This window comes from Podarcis cretensis (assembly GCF_951804945.1).
Source record: "Podarcis cretensis genome assembly, chromosome: 4".
Taxonomy (NCBI): Eukaryota; Metazoa; Chordata; class Lepidosauria; order Squamata; family Lacertidae; genus Podarcis; species Podarcis cretensis.
Genome location: NC_137173.1, coordinates 4,333,396 through 4,355,346, shown reverse-complemented (window position 1 = coordinate 4,355,346; position 21,951 = coordinate 4,333,396). Strand labels below are relative to the sequence as shown.

The window sequence follows — 21,951 nt, the reverse complement described above, 5'->3', positions numbered from 1 at the left end:
CCAGCCACCCACAGAATATTAAAATACAATAGACTATTAAACATTAAAAGCTTCCCTAAACAGATAGTTGATTATTTCCTTGACATCTGATGGGAGGGCGTTCCACAGGGCAGGTGCCACCACCGAGAAGGCCCTCTGCCTGGTTCCCTGCTTCTCGCAGGGAGGAAACTGCCCAAAGGCCTTCATAGCTGACCTTGGTGTCCGGGCTGGACGATGGAGGTGGAGACGCTCCTTCAGGTATACTGGGGCTGGAACCAAGTCATGGGGGGCAGCCCCAAAAACTCAAGCCACCTCTCCTTTGCCTGGTTGCTCCTTTGACCCACCCACCAGGTAAGTGATCCCTGAGAGGCATCCAGGCTCACCTGAGATTTTAATCTTCTTCACCGTCTTGTTGGTGTTGTTCGTCACATGAACGTTGACGCTGATCGGCTCCCCGTGATAGTAAATCTACAGAGAACACAAGTGACAAGTCCTCAGGGAGGAGATTTTAGGAAAGGGCGCCCACAATTCCGGCAGATGCACCTTGGAATTCACTCTTGGAAAGAATCACCATGGGAGTTTATTTATTTAACAGATTTATAAACCGCCTCACAGCCAGAAGTTAATGAAGTTTGTTTTACTCATTTGTTTCATTTCATAAAATTTATATACCATTTGATTGCAAAAAAGCGTAGACAGACAGCTATCCAACCTCCTGATTAAAAACCTCTCTCATTTTATAAATTTATAAAACTTGTATTCTGCTGTGTCATAAAAAAATAGATCAAAGCAGGTTACAGCAATTAAACATAATACCACACAATAAAAACAATTACAAAGTTATAGAAATACATCAGTTAACCCCTGTGAAGTATGTATTCTTTTTTTTTAAAAGAGAAATCTCTCTTTTATAAAAAGTTTATTTTTGCATTTTCTAAGCGAAATAAAAACATAAAATCCCCTTTGACTTCCCTCCCCCTCCCCATATTGTGGATCCTAATATAATGATTTCCCCCTCTGCATCTGTTTCACAGCCCTATTCTTATAAATCCTTTATCATTTCATAGTTCAAATTTTTACTACAAGTTTTCTGTCAATCCTACCAATGTGTGTAATTGTTTACAATAGTTCCCCCCCCCAAAAAAAAATAGATTGTAAACTTTCCCCATTCTTTATTTGGTGGATGACTTCTTAATTGCCTGCATAAGGCGGGTGGAACAGAAAAGTTTTCAGCAGGGATTTAAAAGTTGGCACAGAAGTTGCCTGCTGGATCTCCAGTGGCACAGAGTTCCACAGGGCTAGGCCAAAGACACTAAAGGCTCATGAACTTGGGGAATGACCAACAAGGGTGCTGCAGATGATCTCTGTGAACTAGCTGGAATATAAGGCTTCAGGCGATCTCTGCGGTGCCCTGGCCCTAAGTTGTTCAGGGCTTTCTAAATTAACACTGTTCCAGAGGGCTGAAGGAGCAACACTAAAAGTCCCGTTTTGTGTACGAACTAAGCACAGCTCCGGGGCACGCAGTTCTCCATCAGCAGCGTCCCACCTGAGAAGCGCAATTGCGGGGCCAAGGTCTGCGGGGCGAGACCGTCCCCAAGAGTTCCTTGTACAAGCAGGCATCGCAATGCTGGATTTACGTATAAGCTAAACAAGATATAGCTTAGGGGGCCCCCAAAAAATTAAAGGAAAAAAAACTTGATGTACTTTTCCAGAATATAATATAAAAAACAAACAAACCTACATACAGCAACAGTGTTTTGTGTTGTGTAGGCTCCTATGGTATAAGTCATGAGCCCTAAAATATCACTGGTTTTCTCCTTTCTATATATAGGGTGCCTACATTCTGCTATTTATCATTATTAGTACTTTGCATCATATATTTACTCCTATTATTATTTCATGTTATAGCAAGTTTCTAGAGACTAGGTTATGAGTCTTTGTAAACTGTATTTCTAAGGGAACTTTTGTTATTGCCAAATTCCAATGTGTTTCCATTATTAAGTTTGTTATGAATCAGAAATCATTTTAAGTTAGAGCTTAATAATGATTTCACTATTCATATACTTCTTAATTGTATTTCACTATTAATACACTTCTTCTTAATTGTATTTCACTATTAATATACCGTATTTTTCACTCTGTAAGATGCACCAGACCAAAAGCGCACCTAGTTTTAGCAGGAGGAAAACAAGAAAAAAAATAATATTCTGAATCCCAGAAGCCAGAACAGCAAGAGGGATCTGGCTTCTGGGATAGCCGCGCAAAGCCTGTCCTGGGCAGCGGGATGAAGGCTTGGGTCTCCAGCTGTTTCTGGACTACAACTTCCATCATCCCTAGCTATCAGGACCAGTGATGGGATTTGTAGTCCAAAACAGCTGGATGCTCAAGTTTGGTAAACCATTACCTTCGGTAGCTTCGGGCCTCATCAAACCTAAATCCGGCCCTGGGCGAGGCCACCCCCGAGAGTCTGCCCGAAACAAGCAGGCAGCCTCCGAGTGGAGTCAGGATTTGGCCCAAACTACAACCCAATCCCGGAAGGGAAGACAGCAAGAACCGCCCAGCGGATTCTAGAAAACGGGCACAAAATGAGGGCCTGCAAGATACCTCTTTGTCCAGGGAAGCTTCCAAGTGCAGGGGCTTGTCCGACATGAGGAACTGCCGGGTGGTTTCAGCCATCGGCTGCGGCCCCGGCCGCTCCGGCGCATACTGGACTTTGCGGATCACCAAGCGCACCGAGTTCCTGCAGGGGTGCGGGAGAGCGGACATTAAGGGGTGTTGTAGGAATTTATGTATAGGTTGGGGGGGGGTTGCCCCTCCAGCAGATATCATGCACATGCAGCCCACTACCAAAACCAGCCCAATCACTTTTGTCCCCAAAAAACACTTGCTCACAGTTTCTTCCTATCTATTCAAAGGGCTTCTGCTGCAGAATATCAAATGTAAGAATTCACTGATCAATGTATCTATGTGCTGTGGGTTAAATCACAGAGCCTAGGACTTGCTGATCAGAAGGTCGGTGGTTCGAATCCCCGCGACGGGGTGAGCTCCCGTTGCTCGGTCCCTGCTCCTGCCAACCTAGCAGTTCGAAAGCACATCAAAGTGCAAGTAGATAAATAGGTACCACTCCGGCGGGAAGGTAAACAGCGTTTCCATGTGCTGCTCTGGTTCGCCAGAAACGGCTTAGTCATGCTGGTCACATGTACACTGTACGCTGGCTCCCTCGGCCAATAAAGCGAGATGAGCGCCGCAACCCCAGAGCCGTCCACGACTGGACCTAATGGTCAGGGGTCCCTTTACCTTTGCAAAACCCGGAGAGTCGCTGCACCCACCTTTTGTGGATCTTCTCCTCCAGACTCTCTGCACAGAAAGCTTTCACTTCATAGTCAACACCGCAAGCCTAGGAGGGAAGAGAAGGAAGCAGAAGCAGCGTCAAGAACGATGGCAGATAGAAGCAGTTTGGAACAAAAGCAAGAACAGATTAAGCCAAAGAATCACTGAGATATAGAGTTGGAAGGGAACCCAAAGGACATCTAGTCCACCCCCCACTCCATAATGCAGAAATAGCAACTAAAGCATCCTTGGCATATTGCGAGGAGTCCGGCCACACGAAATAAAAGGGCAGAAGCTTCGCAAGGAAGGTGCCAGGCAAGCCTCGTTGGAGAAGGTGTTCCACAATTTGGGGGCCACCACAGAGGAAGCCCTCTCCCAGGCCGCCTTTTGCCACACTTCTGAGGGCAGCGGAGAAACCAAGAGGAGCACCTCTGCTCATCTTCACTTTGGAACTCCCTGCTTATTGATGTACAGTCATACCTCGTGTTACAGACGCTATAGGTTACACGTTTTCGGGTTGTGCACCGCGCAGAACCCGGAAGTACCAGAACGGGTTACTTCCGGGTTTCGGCACTTGCACATGCGCATAAGCGCTAAATCGCACTTTGCGCATGTGCAGAAGCGCCAAATCACGACCTGCACATGCGTGCGTGCAGACGCGGCACTGCGGCTTGTGAACGTGCCTCCCGCACGGATCACATTCGCAACCCGTGCGTCCACTGTACTCTTTTCGGTGTCTGCTCAAAAAAATCTTTTTTACACACGCCTACCCAGATGGCTTTGAATTCTGGTGCTGGAGGAGACTCTTGAGAGTCCCATGGACTGCAAGAAGACTAAACCTATCCATTCTGAAGGAAATCAGCCCTGAGTGCTCACTGGAAGGACAGATCCTGAAGCTGAGGCTCCATGACTTTGGCCACCTCATGAGAAGAGAAGACTCCCTGGAAAAGACCCTGATGCTGGGAAAGATGGAGGGCACAAGGAGAAGGGGACGACAGAGGACGAGATGGTTGGACAGTGTTCTCGAAGCTACCAGCATGAGTTTGACCAAACTGCGGGAGGCAGTGGTAGACAGGAGTGCCTGGCGTGCTCTGGTCCAGGGGGGCACGAAGAGTCGGACACGACTAAACGACTAAACAACAACAACCACCCAGATGCTGAGACTCTTGATGTGAATTTCAATCTGCTTCGGCATTTTGAATTGTTGTACTTTTTAAAAACATAGGGTTTTAAATTCTTTTCGGTTTTACCGCTTCATCTTTTCGTAAACCGCTTTGAGGTTTGTTCCTACAACTAAGCGGTGTATAAGTACAGTGGTACCTCGGGTTAAGAACTTAATTCGTTCTGGAGGTCTGTTCTTAACCTGAAACTGTTCTTAAGCTGAGGTACCACTTTAGCTAATGAGGACTCCTGCTGCCGCTGTGCCGCTGGAGCACGATTTCTGTTCTCATCCTGAAGTAAAGTTCTTAACCCGAGGTACTATTTCTGGGTTAGCAGAGTCTGTAACCTGAAGTGTCTGTAACCCGAGGTACCACTGTAGTATGAAAAAAATAAATAATAAATCCTAAACCAGTTGTAAGTTCTGCTTCCCCTTATCTTGACCTGTTGGCCTTAGGAAAAACTGCCTTGATGATCCTTGGAACCAACACACTATTATTCTAATTATCGCTATTATTCTATTAATTATTATTATTCTACCCTTTGGCCAAAGTTCATAGGCCAGTGTACAACATTAAAGACATACACAGCATAATAAAATCATAATAACATGCCCCCCTACATTTAATAGGTCATAGATTATTTTTAATGGCCGAAAGCGTGGGTAAAGAGGAATATTTTCACCTGGCGCCGAAAGACATGTAATGATGAACTGTACAACCCTTAAGTGGACTGAAGTACATTGCATGGCATTGAAATTAATGGCCAGCAGACGGCGCTGTTGTCAACTGTGGTCTCTTAAAGGAACACACCGAAAGAAACAAAAGCCTGCTGAGAGAGCTCCCAAAATAACGCATTAAGGCAGCTTCCCCCAAACTGGTTCATTGGACTACAACTCCCATGATCCCTGTTTGTCAAGCAAGTTTGCAGAGGCTGATGGGAGCTGAAGCCCAACACACCCGGAGGGCACCAGGTTGGGGAAAGGCAGCATGAAGAAAAGAAGGGGCCTGTGCCTTCTGTGCAGGAATCATAGAATAGAATCATAGAATCATAGAGTTGGAAGAGACCACAAGGGCCATCGAGTCCAACCCCCTGCCAAGCAGGAAACGATGCATTACGATGTCTTGAAACTGCCCCAATTCACCAGGGCTGTCATCAGCACCCTTTCCCTACTCCTCTCTTTATTTCATTTTCTTTCTTTTTTTACCTTTCCTGTGTCTTCGGGTCCCGGCTGCAACGTCACGGAGCAGGGAAGATTGGGAAGGATCTGGAACGGGAAAAATGTCCCGCGTAAGGGACAGCGTCACCAACAATGCCAAAGTCTGTGTATGTATTAACATTTCATTAAGGGTCCATCTAGGGACGCGGGTGGCGCTGTGGGTTAAACCACAGAGCCTAGGACTTGCTGATCAGAAGGTCGGCGGTTCAAATCCCCGCGACGGGTTGAGCTCCCGTTGCTCGGTCCCTGCTCCTGCCCACCTAGCAGTTCGAAAGCACGTCAAAGTGCAAGTAGATAAATAGGTACCACTCCAGCAGGAAGGTAAATGGCGTTTCCATGCTCCTCTGGTTCACCAGAAGCGGCTTAGTCATGCTGGCCACATGACCTGGAAGCTGTACGCCGGCTCCCTCGGCCAGTAAAGCGAGATGAGCACCGCAACCCCAGAGTCGTCCGCAACTGGACCTAATGATTAGGGGTCCCTTTACCTTTTTAAGGGTCCATCTAGTCGAGCAGCCCGCTCTCACAGCAGCCAACCAGGTGGCTCAAAGCGAAACCCACAAGCAGGATTCGAACTCAAGAGCCCTCTCTCCCCTTCTATGGTTTCCAGCCATTGGCATTCAGAACCATTGCTGTCTCCGACGTGGAGCCAAAGCATAGCCACCCTGGCTAGTAGCCATCATAAGATAGCTCTGTTCTCCTCCATGAATTGTCCAATCCTCTTTTAAAGTCCCCTAGGTATCTGGCCATCGCTTCTTCCAGTGGCAGAGAGTTCCATAGTTTAACTCTACATACATATTTTTATATAGTTCAAAGCATCATGAAAAAAAAGACATCATTGCAGCATAGCATAAGTAGTCAAAAGAAAGAAATGGCACAGCTCCGAAACGTGAGAAACTCTGGATCAGGGCTAAACTCCTGGGGGGTCCCTTGGCTTTCCTGCCAGCCACCTGCCACCATGCTTTTCACTGCCTCCAGTGGCAGAGAGTTCCACAGGCTAATGATGCACCGCATACAGAAGGGTGCCCTTTTCACAGAATCCTAGAACTGTCTAGTTGGAAGGGGTCCCGAGGGTCATCTAGCCCAACCCCCTTTTACCCGTCCCGCCCAGCAGAAAGCGTGGCCCTTGGGTGGCCAGAAATTTTCTCACGTGGGCGATTTCGGGGTGAGGAAGGGGAGCAACTGGATCACCTGCTGTGAAGCTGGAGCAGCTGCCCAATTGTGAGAATTTTTTGTCGGCAAGGTGCAAACGTCGCCTGGGGTGGGGCGACTGGCGAAGGAGGGCTGGGGGGAGAGGGGAGCTAAAGGTAGGGGGGAGAAAGAAGGATCCGTACCTCGAAGGTAAAAGGGTAGGCCTGCTCACCGAGCTTCTTAATCAGCCGTTCCTGGAGCCGTGTCAGAGGCTTCTTCTCCTCAGTGACCGGAGGGAAGGCTTGGATGTTGGCGACAAAGAGGTCCTTGCGGAAGGTCAGCCCCAGGACGTCCAGGTCCTCGCGGCCGTAGCGGAAGGCGCACGTGAGGGTCACGAAAACTGCAAGCAGGGCAGAGAGGAAGGCATGTGGCGCAAAGGACAACACAGAGGGCCGGAAGTGGCCCGTTTCCCACCTGTGCCCAGGGCTTGTGTCAGACTCGTCGCGTTTCTGCACTGCCCTCCGAACCCCCAAGGCGGCTTTCGAGCGACGCAGCACAACCGCAGAATGAGAAATGGGGCAGCCGCCAACAGCCGAGCTCATGGAGTCATCGGACATTGACCAAGAGGCAGTGTGGTGTAATAATAATAATGATGATGATGATAACGATAATGATATCTTTATTGTCATTGTCCCTTGCGGAACAATGAAATTGAAAAACTACATAAAACTACATAAAAACTACATAAAACTACCACAAAACTACATAAAAACTACATAAAACATTCAAAAACCCCTAAAAAAACCCTCTAAAACCCCATTTTAAAATACACTATAATAATAATAATAACAACAACAACAACAACAACAACAACAACAACAACAACAACAATAATAATAATAACAATAATAATAATAACAATAATATTTTATTTATATCCCGCCCTTCCCAGTTCAAAAAACCGGGCTCAGAGCAGCTAACAACAAATTTAAAACACTTAATTGATGCAACAACAAAAAAGCAGCATAAAATACAGTATAAAGCATGAATAACAATAAATTCAGAATTCAAAAATCAATTTAGGGGGGCAATCCATCCAATAAACATTAGATGATCACCAGGGCTAGCTGGCTAAATTAGTCCTATTTGGGCCAGCGAGGAGACCAGGGGAGAATGAGCTGTGGGATCCCAGAGCGGGTAATCTTCATAAAAAGGGGAGGGGGAGGGAAGGAAGGGATATAAAAGATCAAGCCAAGTTCAAATTGAAAACCAGGCGGAATAGCTCTGTCTTACAGGCCCTGTGGAAGGAGGTTAAATCCTGCAGGGCCCTGGTCTCATGGGACAGAGCATTCCACCAGGTCGGAGCCATCACTGAGAAGGCCCTGTTCCTGGTGTAGTAATTAGAATGCCTGGGTTTGAATTTCCGTTTGGCCACGGAGCACGCTAGGTGTGACCTTGGGTGCTGCCTCTCAGCCTGCCCTACATCGCAGGGTTGTTGTGAGGATGGGAGGAGGACCATGTACACAAGAAATGAACAAGAAAGCCTTTGCAAGTACAAGACAGCAGAGGGAAGCTTTCCGGGGGCCGCTTTGCCAGGTGTGAGCAAAGCCAGAGGCAAAAGTCAGGTAGTGTAGTGGTTAAAGGTCTGGACTAGGACCTGGGAGACGGGGGTTCAACTCCCAGCTTGGCCATGATGCACACGAAGTGATCTTGGGCCAGTCACTCGGCCTAACCTGTTGTGAGGAGCAGGAGAACCACGTACACCACACTGAGCTCCTTGGAGGAAAATTGGGCAATAAGTAAATAATAAAATAATAAAGCAGGCAACTGGCACAAAACTCACCTTTGCAGGATTCCAGGCGCAGGTCAGAGTTTTCCACCTCTCCCATCGCCCACCTTTCCATTCAGACAAGCAAGGAGGCACTCTCACCATTCAAGGGCCCATTCCAGCCAGTCAAAAGCCTTTTCGGAGGGTGTGGGGCAAGGACTGTGAGGGGTGCGGCTCGAGGAGAGAAGGCGTGGCCTGGGAAGGGGCCCTGACATGGGGAGGTTCCCAAGAGCCAGACAGAGAGGTCTGGAGGGCCGCATCCAGCCCCAAAGCCTGAGGTACCCCCACACACATAAACACCGGAGTTACCTTTCCTTTCTTTTAAGTATTCTGGATCGACCAGCACGACGCCATCTGCAAAAGGAACGAGAGGCAGGTATGAGGGCAATGCAAACCTGGTACTTCTGCTCTGCATGGGTTAGTATAGCTTCCCCGCTCTGTCCACGGAAACATAGCAGGCGACACGTCTTGGTTCGATGCAGAGGAACAGTGGGAGTATTGAGAAGTCTCAGAACCCGGGATGTGGGGATGAAAAGGGCTGGGCGATATCTGGTTTCAAGCGCATACAAAAACATCATGTTTTGGATTCAGGTGGGTAGCCGTGTTGGTCTGATGCATTCGGGAAAAAATAAAAATAAAAATGTCCAGTAGCACCTTAAAGGTAAAGGTAAAGGTACCCCTGCCTGTACGGGCCAGTCTTGACAGACTCTGGGGTTGTGCGCCCATCTCACTTAAAAGGCCAGGGGCCAGCGCTGTCCGGAGACACTTCCGGGTCACGTGGCCAGCGTGACATCGCTGCTCTGGCGAGCCAGAGCCGCACACGGAAACGCCGTTTACCTTCCCGCTGGTAAGCGGTCCCTATTTATCTACTTGCACCTGGAGGTGCTTTCGAACTGCTAGGTTGGCAGGCGCTGGGACCGAGCAGCGGGAGCGCACCCCGCCGCAGGGATTCGAACCGCCGACCTTTCGATCGGCAAGTCCTAGGCGCTGAGGCTTTAACCCACAGCGCAACCTGCGTCCCTGCACCTTAGAGACCAACTAAGTTTGTTCTTGGTATGAGCTTTCGTGTGCATGCACCCTTCTTCAGATACACTGAAACAGAAGTCACCCACGATAATACAGCAACCAGACCTAACATGGACACTGGTACCAGAGAACCAGTATCTGAAGAAGTGTGCATCCACACGAAAGCTCATACCAATAACAAACTTAATTGGTCTCTAAGGTGCTACTAGAAGGAATTTTTTAATTTTTTAAAATTTTGTTTCGACTACTGCAGACCAACACAGCTACCTATCTGTTACTGGTACCAGAGCCTGCAATAAGCCCAGATGCCAACTTTGCTGCCACATACACTCAGACAACACCGTTACTGGTCCCAACAACATCAAACATACCATCTCAGGACTATTTAATTGCTCATCTTCTAACATTCTGTATGCCATCAAAAGCCAGCAGTGTCCTTCAGCTCTCTATATTGGACAAACAGGCCAAACCCTACGCCAAAGGGTTGATGGACATAAATCTGATATCAGGAATCACAAGACAGAGAAACCAGTAGGAGGACACTTCAGTCTCCCAGGACATTCTACACAAGATCTCAAAGTAGCTGTCTTATTACAAAAGAATTTCAGAAACAGACTTGAAAGAGAAGTTGCTGAATTACTTATCACTAAACTGAAAACTATGGAGAGACCTGGTCTTAATAGAGATACTGGATTCTTGTCTCACTACACATGCTAAAGCTATTTTTGGCCATCTGCATACTATCCCTTGCTTTTTCCTGTAGGACTAATTGCAGGTGTTAACAGTTTGTCCACAGGTTTACCATACCCATTGAGTCAATCATGCATCTCCAAATACCCTTCTGAGAAAAACCCCACCCCACCCTCCCACGATATATAGGGTCTGGGGACTTCTGTTTCAGTATATATCTGAACAAACAGTATACAGTGGTACCTCGCAAGACAGAATTAATTCATTCTGCGAGTTTTTTCATCTTGCGATTTTTTTCGTCTTGCGAAGCACGGATTTTGGAAAAGCTTCAAAAATCACCAAAGTCTTCAAAAACCTCAAGAAAGGCTACCACACCGTGTGCTATGAGTTGCTCCTCGAAGTCAAGTCGCAACTGCACCCCCTGAATGCACGGTTTTAAGAAAAAGGAAACAAACTTGCAAGACAAAGGAAACAAACTTGCAAGACGTTTTCGTCTTGCGAAGCAAGCCCACGGGGAAATCCATCTTGCGAAGCAACTCAAAAAACGAAAAACTCTTTCGTCTTGCGAGTTTTTCGTCTTACGAGGCATTCGTCTTGCGAGGTACCACATAGTATACCCAGAAAAAACTTAGTTGGTCTCTAAGGTGCTACTGGACAATTTTATTATTATTATTATTATTATTATTATTATGATGATGATCATGTTTTGGGCTGGGGGTGGGGTCAGTCTGGATGATGCCTGGAGTCCCTTCCAATGTTTTGGGTCCTGTGCCCAGGGAAGGTTGGAATGTAACAGAGGATGTTGCTGTGCTGCTCAGACATGTTTATTTGCAGGACAATGGCCTTCGCTGTCCTCAACAGCATCCCCAAAGAATAAGCTGGGATGCAAGAGCTGCTACTAAGCCAGAGTACCCTTTAGGCAAATGGCTGGGCCTTTCCTCCAGCCAACTCACCTATCTGCTGGGTAGGAGAAGCCAGAGTGTTGTGTTTGAACTGAGCTGAAAGCTGGCTGGGAGATGGAGACACCCAGACCTGTTTGATCTGGGCTGGATCCACAGTTGAGACTAATGATCTCTTTGGGTGTCAATGATGTGAGCCCCTGAGCCTTATGCTCAGGTTTAATGTAAAGGTAAAGGGACCCCTGACCATTAGGTCCAGTCGTGGCCGACTCTGGGGTTGCGGTGCTCATCTCGCTTTACTGGCTGAGGGAGCCGGCGTACAGCTTCCGGGTCATGTGGCCAGCATGACTAAGCCGCTTCTGGTGAACCAGAGGAGCATGGAAACGCCATTTACCTTCCCACCGGAGCGGTACCTATTTATCTACTTGCACTTGACGTGCTTTTGAACTGCTAGGTAGGGAGGAGCAGGGACCGAGCAACGGGAGCTCACCCCATTGCAGGGATTCGAACCGCTGACCTTCTGATCGGCAAGCCCTAGGCTCTGTGGTTTAACCCACAGTGCCACCCGCGTCCCTATCATGCTCAGGTTTATATATGTGCAAATAAAACCAGATATCCTAAAGGTGCCAGAGTCTCTGCTAACCTTCCAAGGAACCCAGGTGAGTGCCTGGAACCTTTTGCCACTCATAGATTGGGTGGTTTGTGGCAGTAACTAAAGCTGCCCATATGCAACTGTATCAGGATTTGCCCCTGATATGGAAACCTCAAAGTTCTGAAGCACAGATGAGATGGAGAAGTTTGAGCCTCCCTCCCCCTCTAAATGCTGAAGCCAATTAATTTCTTAAATGGGGAGAATAGCTCAGGTGGTTAGAGCGTGGTGTTGTTAACGCCAAGGTTGCTGGTTCAATCCCCGTATGGGACAGCTGCCAATTCCTGCATTCCTGGGGGTTGGACTAGATGATCCTAAGGGTCCCTTTCCAAGTCTATGGTTCTGTGAAGACAGGACAGAACTGAGAGCTGCTGGGGAACGTCAAATCTGCAGGATCAGCTCCCGTCGGAGCAAAGGTTGCTGCAGAGATGAGTCAGGCTTTGCAGATTTCCAGGCTGGAGAAATTAGCAGACAGGAAAAAGCCTTCGCTGCTGGTTCAATGTGCCACCAGAGGAAGGGCGGTAATTAAATAGTGGGTGGTGGCGTGGGGGGCAGAGAACAAAGCAAAACACCCGACATCCGCAACAGGAATCCTCCGGATCAGAGGTGATGGAGGCTCCGTGCAGCCTGCTGGCCTTAATAAATAACCAGAGGAAGCAGAAAGCACCACACACACAAAGCCGCAGAGCGAGGAACTGTTGGCACTGTTGCAGCACGCGCAACAGGGCTACGGACTCCAGTACGGACTGTGGTACTTTGGGAGCTAATTGGTGCCAATCAGCTTTAAAACCTGGATCTGTCTGAATTGGCACGGCAGAGAAAAATGAACATTTGGGGGCTCTGCCCGTGGCATCACCTTGCCTCCTATCTAGAGGTTTATATTTGGGTGATAAACAAGGCAAGCTAAAATTTCCTGCAAGGAATTCTCCACTGAGACACACAAACACAAGGATCCGATTCAGCTAAACGTGTGAGGCAACCAGCCGTTCCATCAGGTTGCGTAGGAGAGGCGAGAACCCAGAACAATGGATTCAAATGAGGAGAAAGGAGAATTTGACTAAACACCAGGAGGAACTTTCTGGCAGTAAGAGCTGTTCAACGGTGGAACCTTGGAGGTTTTTAAGCAGAGGTTGGATGGTAATCTATCAGGAATTCTTCACCTGCGATTCCTGGACTAGATACCTTCCAATTCAACAATCTGATAATTTCTATGAGAGTGGGAGAGAGGGGGATGGAGGGCCTCTCCACCTGCTCTGGGCTTAAGCCCAGTGATGTTTAATTCCTCATCTCTCCCTCTGTCTTTCCATCCCAAGAACTCTGTAACTAAGAAGCAGCGTGATAGATAGAGTGGTGCCTGAATACAACCAGACTGCATTTTGTGTGAATTATTTCATTCACCCCTTTGGCCAGAGTGGGTTTACTCATCTGCAGCCTAAGCGTGACTCACAGCAGAAGCCTGGAATGCCCCAGACCATGAGTAAGATTTGTGATCTTCCCAGAAACCGAGAGATGAGTGCCACCATCGACACGTGCTTCCTCGGACGACATGAACTGTTTTCCTTTTTTTTTTTTTTTTGATTAAATATTTATTTATTTTAACAGAAAGGGAAAAAAAGAAAAAACATCAGAAAAATACAAATCTGCAAAAACAATCACAGACATAAATCAATAAAAAAGAGAAAAAATATGAATTAAGAATAAAAACTCCAATTTTTAAATTCATGTTTGCATAGCCTTCTTTCTTGACTTCCTCGCACCTCCCCTTTTTGTGTTCCTCTTTGTCCAATCAAATACAGCAAATCCTTACCCTTCTTCAAAGCTCTTTTCAAATTATTATGATCACTCTATTATGTCTCCAATCTTTCCTCCTTATAATTAAACACTTTTATCATAATGTTTACTTTGACATAATATAAGCTTATTTTCCACCCTTTTTCTATTGCATTTTTTTGCATATTTTTTAACACTGTACCGCTAATGCCATATTATTTCATGTCCAACATCATTTTAGCATTCATACACTTTACAGTGTTTCTGCAAATAGTTCTTAAACTTCTTCCAGTCCTCTTCCACTGCTTCTTCTCCCAGGTCTCGGATTCGACATGAACTGTTTTCACCCCAGCCGGTCCCAGGTCCCAGCCCCACAGGGGCAGCCTGGGAAGCCCCACTGCCTTGCTGAGCTAATAATAATAATAATAATAATAATAATAATAATAATAATAATAATTTATTTATTATTTATTATTTATACCCCAGCCACTCTGGCCGGCTTCTAACAGAATGTTATAATACAATAGTCTATTAAACATTAAAAGCTTCCCTAAACAAGGCTGCCTTCAGATGTCTTCTAAAAGTCTGGTAGTTGTTGTTCTCTTTGACATCTGGTGGGAGGGCGTTCCACAGGGCGAGCGCCACTACTGAGAAGGCCCTCTGCCTGGTTCCCTGTAGCTTCACTTCTCGCAGGGAGGGAACCGCCAGAAGGCCCTCGGAGCTGGACCTCAGTGTCCAGGCAGAACAATGGACACAGCTGCCCTGGACACGTATTTAACCTGTGCCTCCATGGACAGCTGCGAGTCCAGAATGACTCCCAGGTTGCGCACCTGGTCCTTAGGGGGCACAGTTACCCCATTCAGGACCAGGGAGTCCTCCACACCCGCCCGCCCCCTGTCCCCCCAAAACAGTACTTCTGTCTTGTCAGGATTCAACCTCAATCTGTTAGCCGCCATCCATTCTCCAACCGCCTCCAGGCACTCACACAGGACCTTCACCGCCTTCACTGCGATGCCGCGAGATGACATCGCATATGAATGTAAAGAAGAACGGTGACTTTTTAAAGAAGCGGTGCCTAAGGTTGTTGTTGCTTTTCCCCTCCTCCCAGGTAATCTCCCAACTGAGCATTCACATCATAGAACAATAGCATCACAGAATTGCAGAGCTGGAAGGGACCACGAGGGTCATCTGTCCGAGCCCTCTGCAATGAAGGAATCCTTTTTCGCTTCGGCAAGGCAGCTGCATCGCAGGTCTGTAGGACCATCTCCCGGACCCACGAGACGGATGTCTCAAGAGAGCAGCGCCTGAGGGCGTGCCTCTCTGCGGCACTTCAGCGGGCGCCGGACCCAGCCCAGAGCGCACTTACCCACTGGATCGACGACATCTATGTGGTCCACAAAGTCCCTCTTGCCCAGGTAGACAGTGAGCTGCAGAGAGGAGACACAAAGGCATAAGGCGGCTGTCAGCACCCAGCTGATTCAACAGTAAGGTTTCTCACTATGTTATCAACCGATGTCCGCATGCACACACAGCCGCGCAAGCGCCATCAGCCATTTAAAATGTGAGCAGAGCAGATGGGCTGTGAGAGGCATGACGGCAGGATCGCATCTAGTGAAAACACGAGGAGGGACCTTTTCTGCGGTGGGTCCCCACTCGTGGAACGCTCTCCCCAGCGAGGCTCGCCTGACACCTTCACTATATATTTTCAGATGCTAGGAGAAAACATTCCCCTTCAACCAGGCCTTCAGCCGTTAATACACATAGGGCCTTTTAAAGTGTGTGTGTGTGAGAGAGATTTTTAATATTATTTGTTTTTATGTTGTAAACTGCTTTGTGGTCTCATGATGAAAGGTGGTATATAGTGGTGGACTTGTATGGTTATAAGCGAGTTTTGGAATAACATATATGACGAATTAAAAAAATTATTTAAACTTAACATCAAAAAAAAGGACTGGAGATTTTCCTTCTAGGAATATTACCAACAGAAATAAAGCAAAACACAAGACCACTGTTTATGTATTCAATCATAATACATAATTATGATTGCAAGAATATTCGTAGCCAGAAGTTGGAAATGTGAATCAATACCAACAATAATAGACTGGCAAACACTCATGGTAGAGTATATTCACTTAGCAAAGCTGACTGGAAAAGTTTGGGGAGTCCTAAATCAAAAAGTCCAGTAGTGATGTATGGAAGTGAGAGCTGGACCATAAAGAAGGCTGATCGCCGAAGAATTGATGCTTTTGAATTATGGTGCTGGAGGAGACTCTTGAGAGTCTCATGAAGATCAAACCTCTCCATTCTGAAGGAAATCAGCCCTGAGTGCTCACTGGAAGGACAGATTGTGAAGCTGAGGCTCCAGTACTTTGGCCACCTCATGAGAAGAGAAGACTCCCTGGAGAAGACCCTGATGTTGGGAAAGATGGAGGGCACAAGGAGAAGGGGGCGACAGAGGACGAGATGGTTGGATAGTGTTTTCGAGGTTACCAGCATGAGTCTGACCAAGCTGCGGGGGGCAGTGGAGGACAGGAGTGCCTGGCATTCTGTGGTCCATGGGGTCACGAAGAGTCGGACACGACTAAACGACTAAACAACAACAAATCAAAAAGTATATAGAGAATGGATATTATTCAAGGAGTATATAAGATCACACTGTAAAAATGAAACTATCCTGGCAGAATTGAATGATACTTGTGTATAATAAATAAATGGGAAAAAATATCTTAGAAGAATATGTAGGAAAAGCTATAAAATAAACTGTGTGATAAAATCAAGATATTAGAAAAAGTACGATGAGAATGATTGGACGTTTTTGTTCCAGAAGACTTTATTGGTCATGATATGATAATACAACCGATATTCTTTTATTTTAATGTTAACTCTTTTTTGCTCTTTATTTTTATTCTTGTTATTCTTTTTTTCATTTTCATGTGAAACTCCATTGTAACCATTTGTAATGTATTTGTATGATAGTATTTTAAATCAACAAAGATGTTTATTAAAATTTCTAAAAAAGGTGGTACAGTGGTACCTCGGGATGTGAACGGGATCCGTTCCGGAGACCCGTCCGCATCCTAAACAGAACATAAGACGCGACTGCGCGGGTCGCGTTTCGCCGCTTCTGCGCATTACGTCATTTGACTGTGCATGCGTGAGCGGTGAAACCCAGAAGTAACGCACTCCATTACTTCCGGGTCGCCGCGGAACGCAACCCGAAAACACTTATCCTGAAGCGTATTTATCCCGAGGTATGACTGTATATAACTTTAATGAATAAATACATAATCTAAGCAAGTAAATAATAAATAATCCCACAGTCAGAGGCAGCGATGCTGCTCAGTGTCAGTTGCTGGATAGGAGAATTACTCTTGCGTTTGAATTCTGCTTTGAGGGTTTCCCATAGTGGGCATCTGGTTAGCCACTGTGAGAAGAGGATTCTGGACTCAATGGGCCACTGGCCTGATCCAACAGGCTCTTACTTTCTTGTAAAACACCACACGCAGCAATTGCACATAACAGCAACCACTGCTGCCGCTTCAATGGAGCACAGAAATCTGTCCCATCCCAACCATTGAGCCAGCGTCATCCCTGGCTGGCAGCAACTCTCCAGAGTTTTTAGAAAGCAGTTCGTAGGAACATAGGAAGCTTCTGAGTTAGGCCACAGGTCCATCTGCTTCAGTACAACCTACACTGGCTGGCAGCAATGGGTTGGGTGTCTCCACAATCCCTACCTGAAGATGCCACTGGGGGTTAAGGCTGGGCGATATCTGCTTTTCAGCTTTGTGATCTATCACCATCTAAACACTGTGACATAACTGATATAGGATTCATCAGTGTCCAGGGCAGCTGTCTCCCAGCTCCATCTGGTACGCAGGATGAGACCCCTCCTGCCCGTGGACTGTCTCGCCAGAGTGGTGAATGCTCTGGTTATCTCCCGCTTGGACTACTGCAATGCGCTCTATGTGGGGCTGAAGGTGACCTGGAAACCAGTGGCGTAGCGTGGGTTGTCAGCACCCGGGGCAAGGCAAGTAATTTGCGCCCCCTAACCCGTGGATTTGTGCCCCCTAACCCTAACCCCCAGATGTTGCGCCCGGTGCGGCCGGCCCCCCCTGCACCCCCCACGCTATGCCACTGCTGGAAACTACAACTAATCCAGAATGCGGCAGCTAGACTGGTGACGGCCTTCAAGACCACATAACACCAGTCCTGAAAGATCTACATTGGCTCCCAGTACATTTCCAAGCACAATTCAAGGTGTTGGTGCTGACCTTGAAAGCCCTAAGCAGCCTCAGCCCAGTATACCTGAAGGAGTGTCTCCACCCCCATCGTCCAGCCTGGACACTGAGGTCCAGCTCCGAGGGCCGCCTGGCGGTTCCCTCATTGCGAGAAGTTACAGGGAACCAGGCAGAGGGCCTTCTTGATGGTGGCGCCCGCCCTGTGGAACGCCCTCCCGTCAGATGTCAAGGAAATAAACAACTACCTGACTTTTAGAAGACATCTGAAGGCAGCCCTGTTTAGGGAAAGTTTTTAATGTTTGATGTTTTATTGTATTTTTAATATTTTGTTGGAAGCCGCCCAGAGTGGCTGGGGAAACCCAGCCAGATGGGCAGAGTATAAGTAATATATTATTATTATTACCTTGGGATGCGAACGGGATCCATTCCGGAGCCCTGTTTGCATCCCGAATGGAACGCAAGGCGCGATGGCATGTCGCGTTTTGCCGCTTCCGCGCATGACGTCATTTTGAGCGCCTGCGCATGTGCGAGCGGCAAAACCCGGCAGTAACATGCTCCGTTACTTCCGGGTTGCTGCGGAGCGCGACTCGAACGCTCTCAACCCAAAGCACATTCAACTTGAGTGACGAGAACCCGCTCGCCATCCGTAAATAATCAGTCTCACACCAAGATCATGACCATTTTCCCACACTTGAGGTATGACTATTATTATTATTATTATTATTATTATTATTATTATTATTATTATTCGAGACATATTGGCAGGTCAAAAATTATGAAACCGATATCACAATATGGACTTCAAACCTGTTTCTAGCGATATATTGATATATCACCCAGTCCTACTGGGGTCTGAACCTGCATGCAGACAAACTGTTCCACTGTTTACCCAAACCTCCAGTTCTCTGCTGGAGATTCCAAGGGTAGGATGTGGGGTCTCTTATATGCCCAGCCTGCGCTCTGCTGCTGACATTTGCTGCCAAGTTACTCCCAGAGTAAGGAGGGCTTTGCTAATAAAAATTGGGCAGGGGTGAGCTCTGCTCTCTGTAAACTCTTCCTTGATCAACTTCAAATCAAAACGACAAAAACAACAGCTTTGAAGAAAGGAGGGCAGACTAACAAAGGCAACCTAAGCTGAGCACTTCTTTGGCCGACAGATGGCTCCGAGAGGAGCTTAAGGGAGACTTTGGATGATCTTCCCCACTGCTGTGCTGGACCATGTCTAGTTTTCAGAGGCTCATCCATCTTACGCAGCATTTAGAAAGAAAGATTTACAAGGCTTGTGGCGGAAAACCAGGCAGGCTTTGTTCAATTCCCGCTTTATAGCCGTCCGGCCCTAATCGCTCAGTTACCCGCCAGCAGCCAAAACGGGCCTGCGTGCTCTTAGTTCCATAAAACTGTAGAGCTGGAAGGGACCCAAAGGGTCATCCATCTCAACCCCATGGGATCACAGGAATCGGCAATGGAGGGGAAAGGTTTCTTGTAAACTTGGCAAAGATCAGCCTTCCTCCAGGGCTCCAAAGCAGCTTTATCCGGGTTTTGCAAGTCTTTATGGCCACCAAGAGACTTAAGCTCCATGCCTGGAAGGATAAGCACTGTTTATTACTCAACGGTCAGAAGACTTTCAATGCCTACAGTTCAACACACTTTCTAGAAACCTCAATTTTGCTCAGAGCCAGGGGACAGGGGGTGATGAGTGGTCAGAGGGAGAAGACAGGAAGGAGGAGGTGACGGAAGCTGAAGAGGCAACAGGGTTTAGTGAGCTGGGAGAGTCTTTGACAGACAGCAGTCCAGAATCAGTGGCAGAAGGGGAAGCTGGAGAAGAGGGGGGCAGACAGGCAGCAAGGAATCTGGCTGGTGAGGAAGTCAGGCTTTCCGCCACTCTTGGTGCAACCAGCTCCCATCCCTGCTGGTTTCCCAGAACCAGAAGAGGCATGAAGAGGGAGGAGCAGAGAGAGAAAGGATGGCTGAAATATACTCGGAGTCGAGTGTGGATTCCATGCTCTTTATTCAGCTCATAGTAGTGAGGAATACAAGTCCCCCCAAAGTGTCTGCTTTATATACATTATTACACAATGGGCTCCGTGTGATTGGCTAATTCCGGGATTCTCCTGTAGGCCAATCAGGTTGCGGATTCACTTCCACCTGGAGCTGGATTGGGTGGCTCCTGCGGACCAATCAGACTGCTGCATTCTGGATCCTATTGTTCTAGGACAAATCAGACTGCTGCATTTTGGATCCTATTCAACTCAGTACATAACAATGGCAGAGTCCTCACTGCCTCTTGCAGGAGAGAGTTACACAGTTCCAACTATGTGCCGCGTGTAGAAGTCTTCTTCCCCAGTGGCATCAGCTGCCATCAGAAGCATCAACCTCACCAAGGCTAGGCGATAGGTGGTTTTTAGCAACGTGATATATTGCCAGCTAAGCATTGCGATATATTGATCGCAACGTCTGAAAAAAGGATGGAGCTATGTAGAGGGATTCGCTGGCTGCACGGTTCCACCCACATTGTGATTTTCGCCGGTGCCTGCTCTTGCGATTCTCTGCCCGCTGCAGGACGTAGGGAGAGCTGAGCCGGCTGAGCTAGCGGGGGCTGCCGGAATAGAGAGACACATTTTCTTTCTTTCTGAACGATTTTTATTGGATTTACGTATAATCACATTACGTAACATCGTAACCCTCTTGTTTTCTCTCTTTGCCTCGACTAAGCCCAACAACTTCCCTTCCTCCCGTCTGATGGTTTACAAAATTAAACTTTACATCTTTACATTTTGCTTCGTTTCCTATCCTTGTTATATCATTACCTAAAATATTATATTACTCAACCTGAATAGGTAGCAATTTCACCTTACAGATCTGCAGATAACCCTGCTAATGATGTCAATTGCTTACAGTTGTCTTTCAAATATAATATAAATGTGTTCCAGTCCTTTTGGAATGCTTGGTCTCGCTGGTTCCGGATTCTTTCCCCCAGTTTCGCCAGTTCTGCAAAGTCCATCATTTTCAACTGCCACTCTTCCTTTGTTAGTAGCTCCTGTTGTTTCCATCTTTGGGCTAACAAAATTCTTGCTGCACTTGTTGCATAGAAGAATAATTTTTTTATCTTGTCCCAGTATCTCTCTACCCACTATTCCCAATAAAAAAGCTGCTGGTTTTTTAAAACAAAGGTGTTTTTAAACATTTTCTTTAACTCATTATATATCATTTCCCAGAATGCTTTTACCTCTTTACATGTCCACCACGTATGATAAAAAGTACCTCCCTTCTCCTTACATTTCCAACATTCATTTTTTGTTCTATACATCTTGGCACATCGTGATTTTTTCATAGCAGACACACATGCCACGATTCGCAATACATTGGCAGGTCCAAAATTATGAGGCAGGTTATCATGATACACACTTCAAACCGGTTTTGGATGATATATTGATAGATTGTTGTTGTTGTTTAGTTGTGTCCGACTCTTCATGACCCCATGGACCAGAGCACGCCAGGCACTCCTCCCGCAGTTTGGTCAAACTCATGTTCGTAGCTTCGAGAACACTGACCCACCATCTCGTCCTCTGTCGTCCCCTTCTCCTTGTGCCCTCCATCTTTTACCAACATCAGGGTCTTTTCCAGGGAGTCTTCTCTTCTCATGAGGTGGCCAAAGTCTTGGAGCCTCAGCTTCAGGATCTGTCCTTCCAATGAGCACTCAGGGCTGATTTCCTTCAGAATGGATCGGTTTGATCTTCTTGCAGTCCATGGGACTCTCAAGAGTCTCCTCCAGCACCAGAATTCAAAAGCATCAATTCTTCGGCGATCAGCCTTCTTTACTGTCCAGCTCTCACTTCCATACATCACTACTGGGAAAACCAGAGCTTTAACTAGACGAACCTTTGTTGGCAAGGTGATGTCTCTGCTTTTTAAGATGCTGTCTAGGTTTGTCATTGCTTTTCTCCCAAGAAGCAGGGGTCTTTTAATTTCATGACTGCTGTCACCATCTGCAGTGATCATGGAGCCCAAGAAAGTAAAATCTCTCACTGCTCTCACTC

General features: G+C 47.0%; 1 protein-coding gene across 3 annotated transcripts in view; it reads right to left on the bottom strand.

Annotated features, from left to right (window-relative positions):
* The window catches only part of ARRB1 (arrestin beta 1), a 137,926-nt gene that overhangs the window by 22,201 nt on the left and 93,774 nt on the right, over window positions 1-21,951 (bottom strand). For all 3 annotated transcript variants that reach the window (XM_079973935.1, XM_079973933.1, XM_079973934.1), the window contains exons 3-9: window positions 15,043-15,103; window positions 8,952-8,996; window positions 7,018-7,214; window positions 5,675-5,734; window positions 3,309-3,376; window positions 2,584-2,719; window positions 363-447 (exon numbers count right to left, since the gene is read on the bottom strand). In XM_079973935.1, the coding sequence (XP_079830061.1) occupies window positions 363-447; window positions 2,584-2,719; window positions 3,309-3,376; window positions 5,675-5,734; window positions 7,018-7,214; window positions 8,952-8,996; window positions 15,043-15,103 (652 nt within the window). The remainder of the gene's footprint in view (window positions 1-362; window positions 448-2,583; window positions 2,720-3,308; window positions 3,377-5,674; window positions 5,735-7,017; window positions 7,215-8,951; window positions 8,997-15,042; window positions 15,104-21,951) is intronic.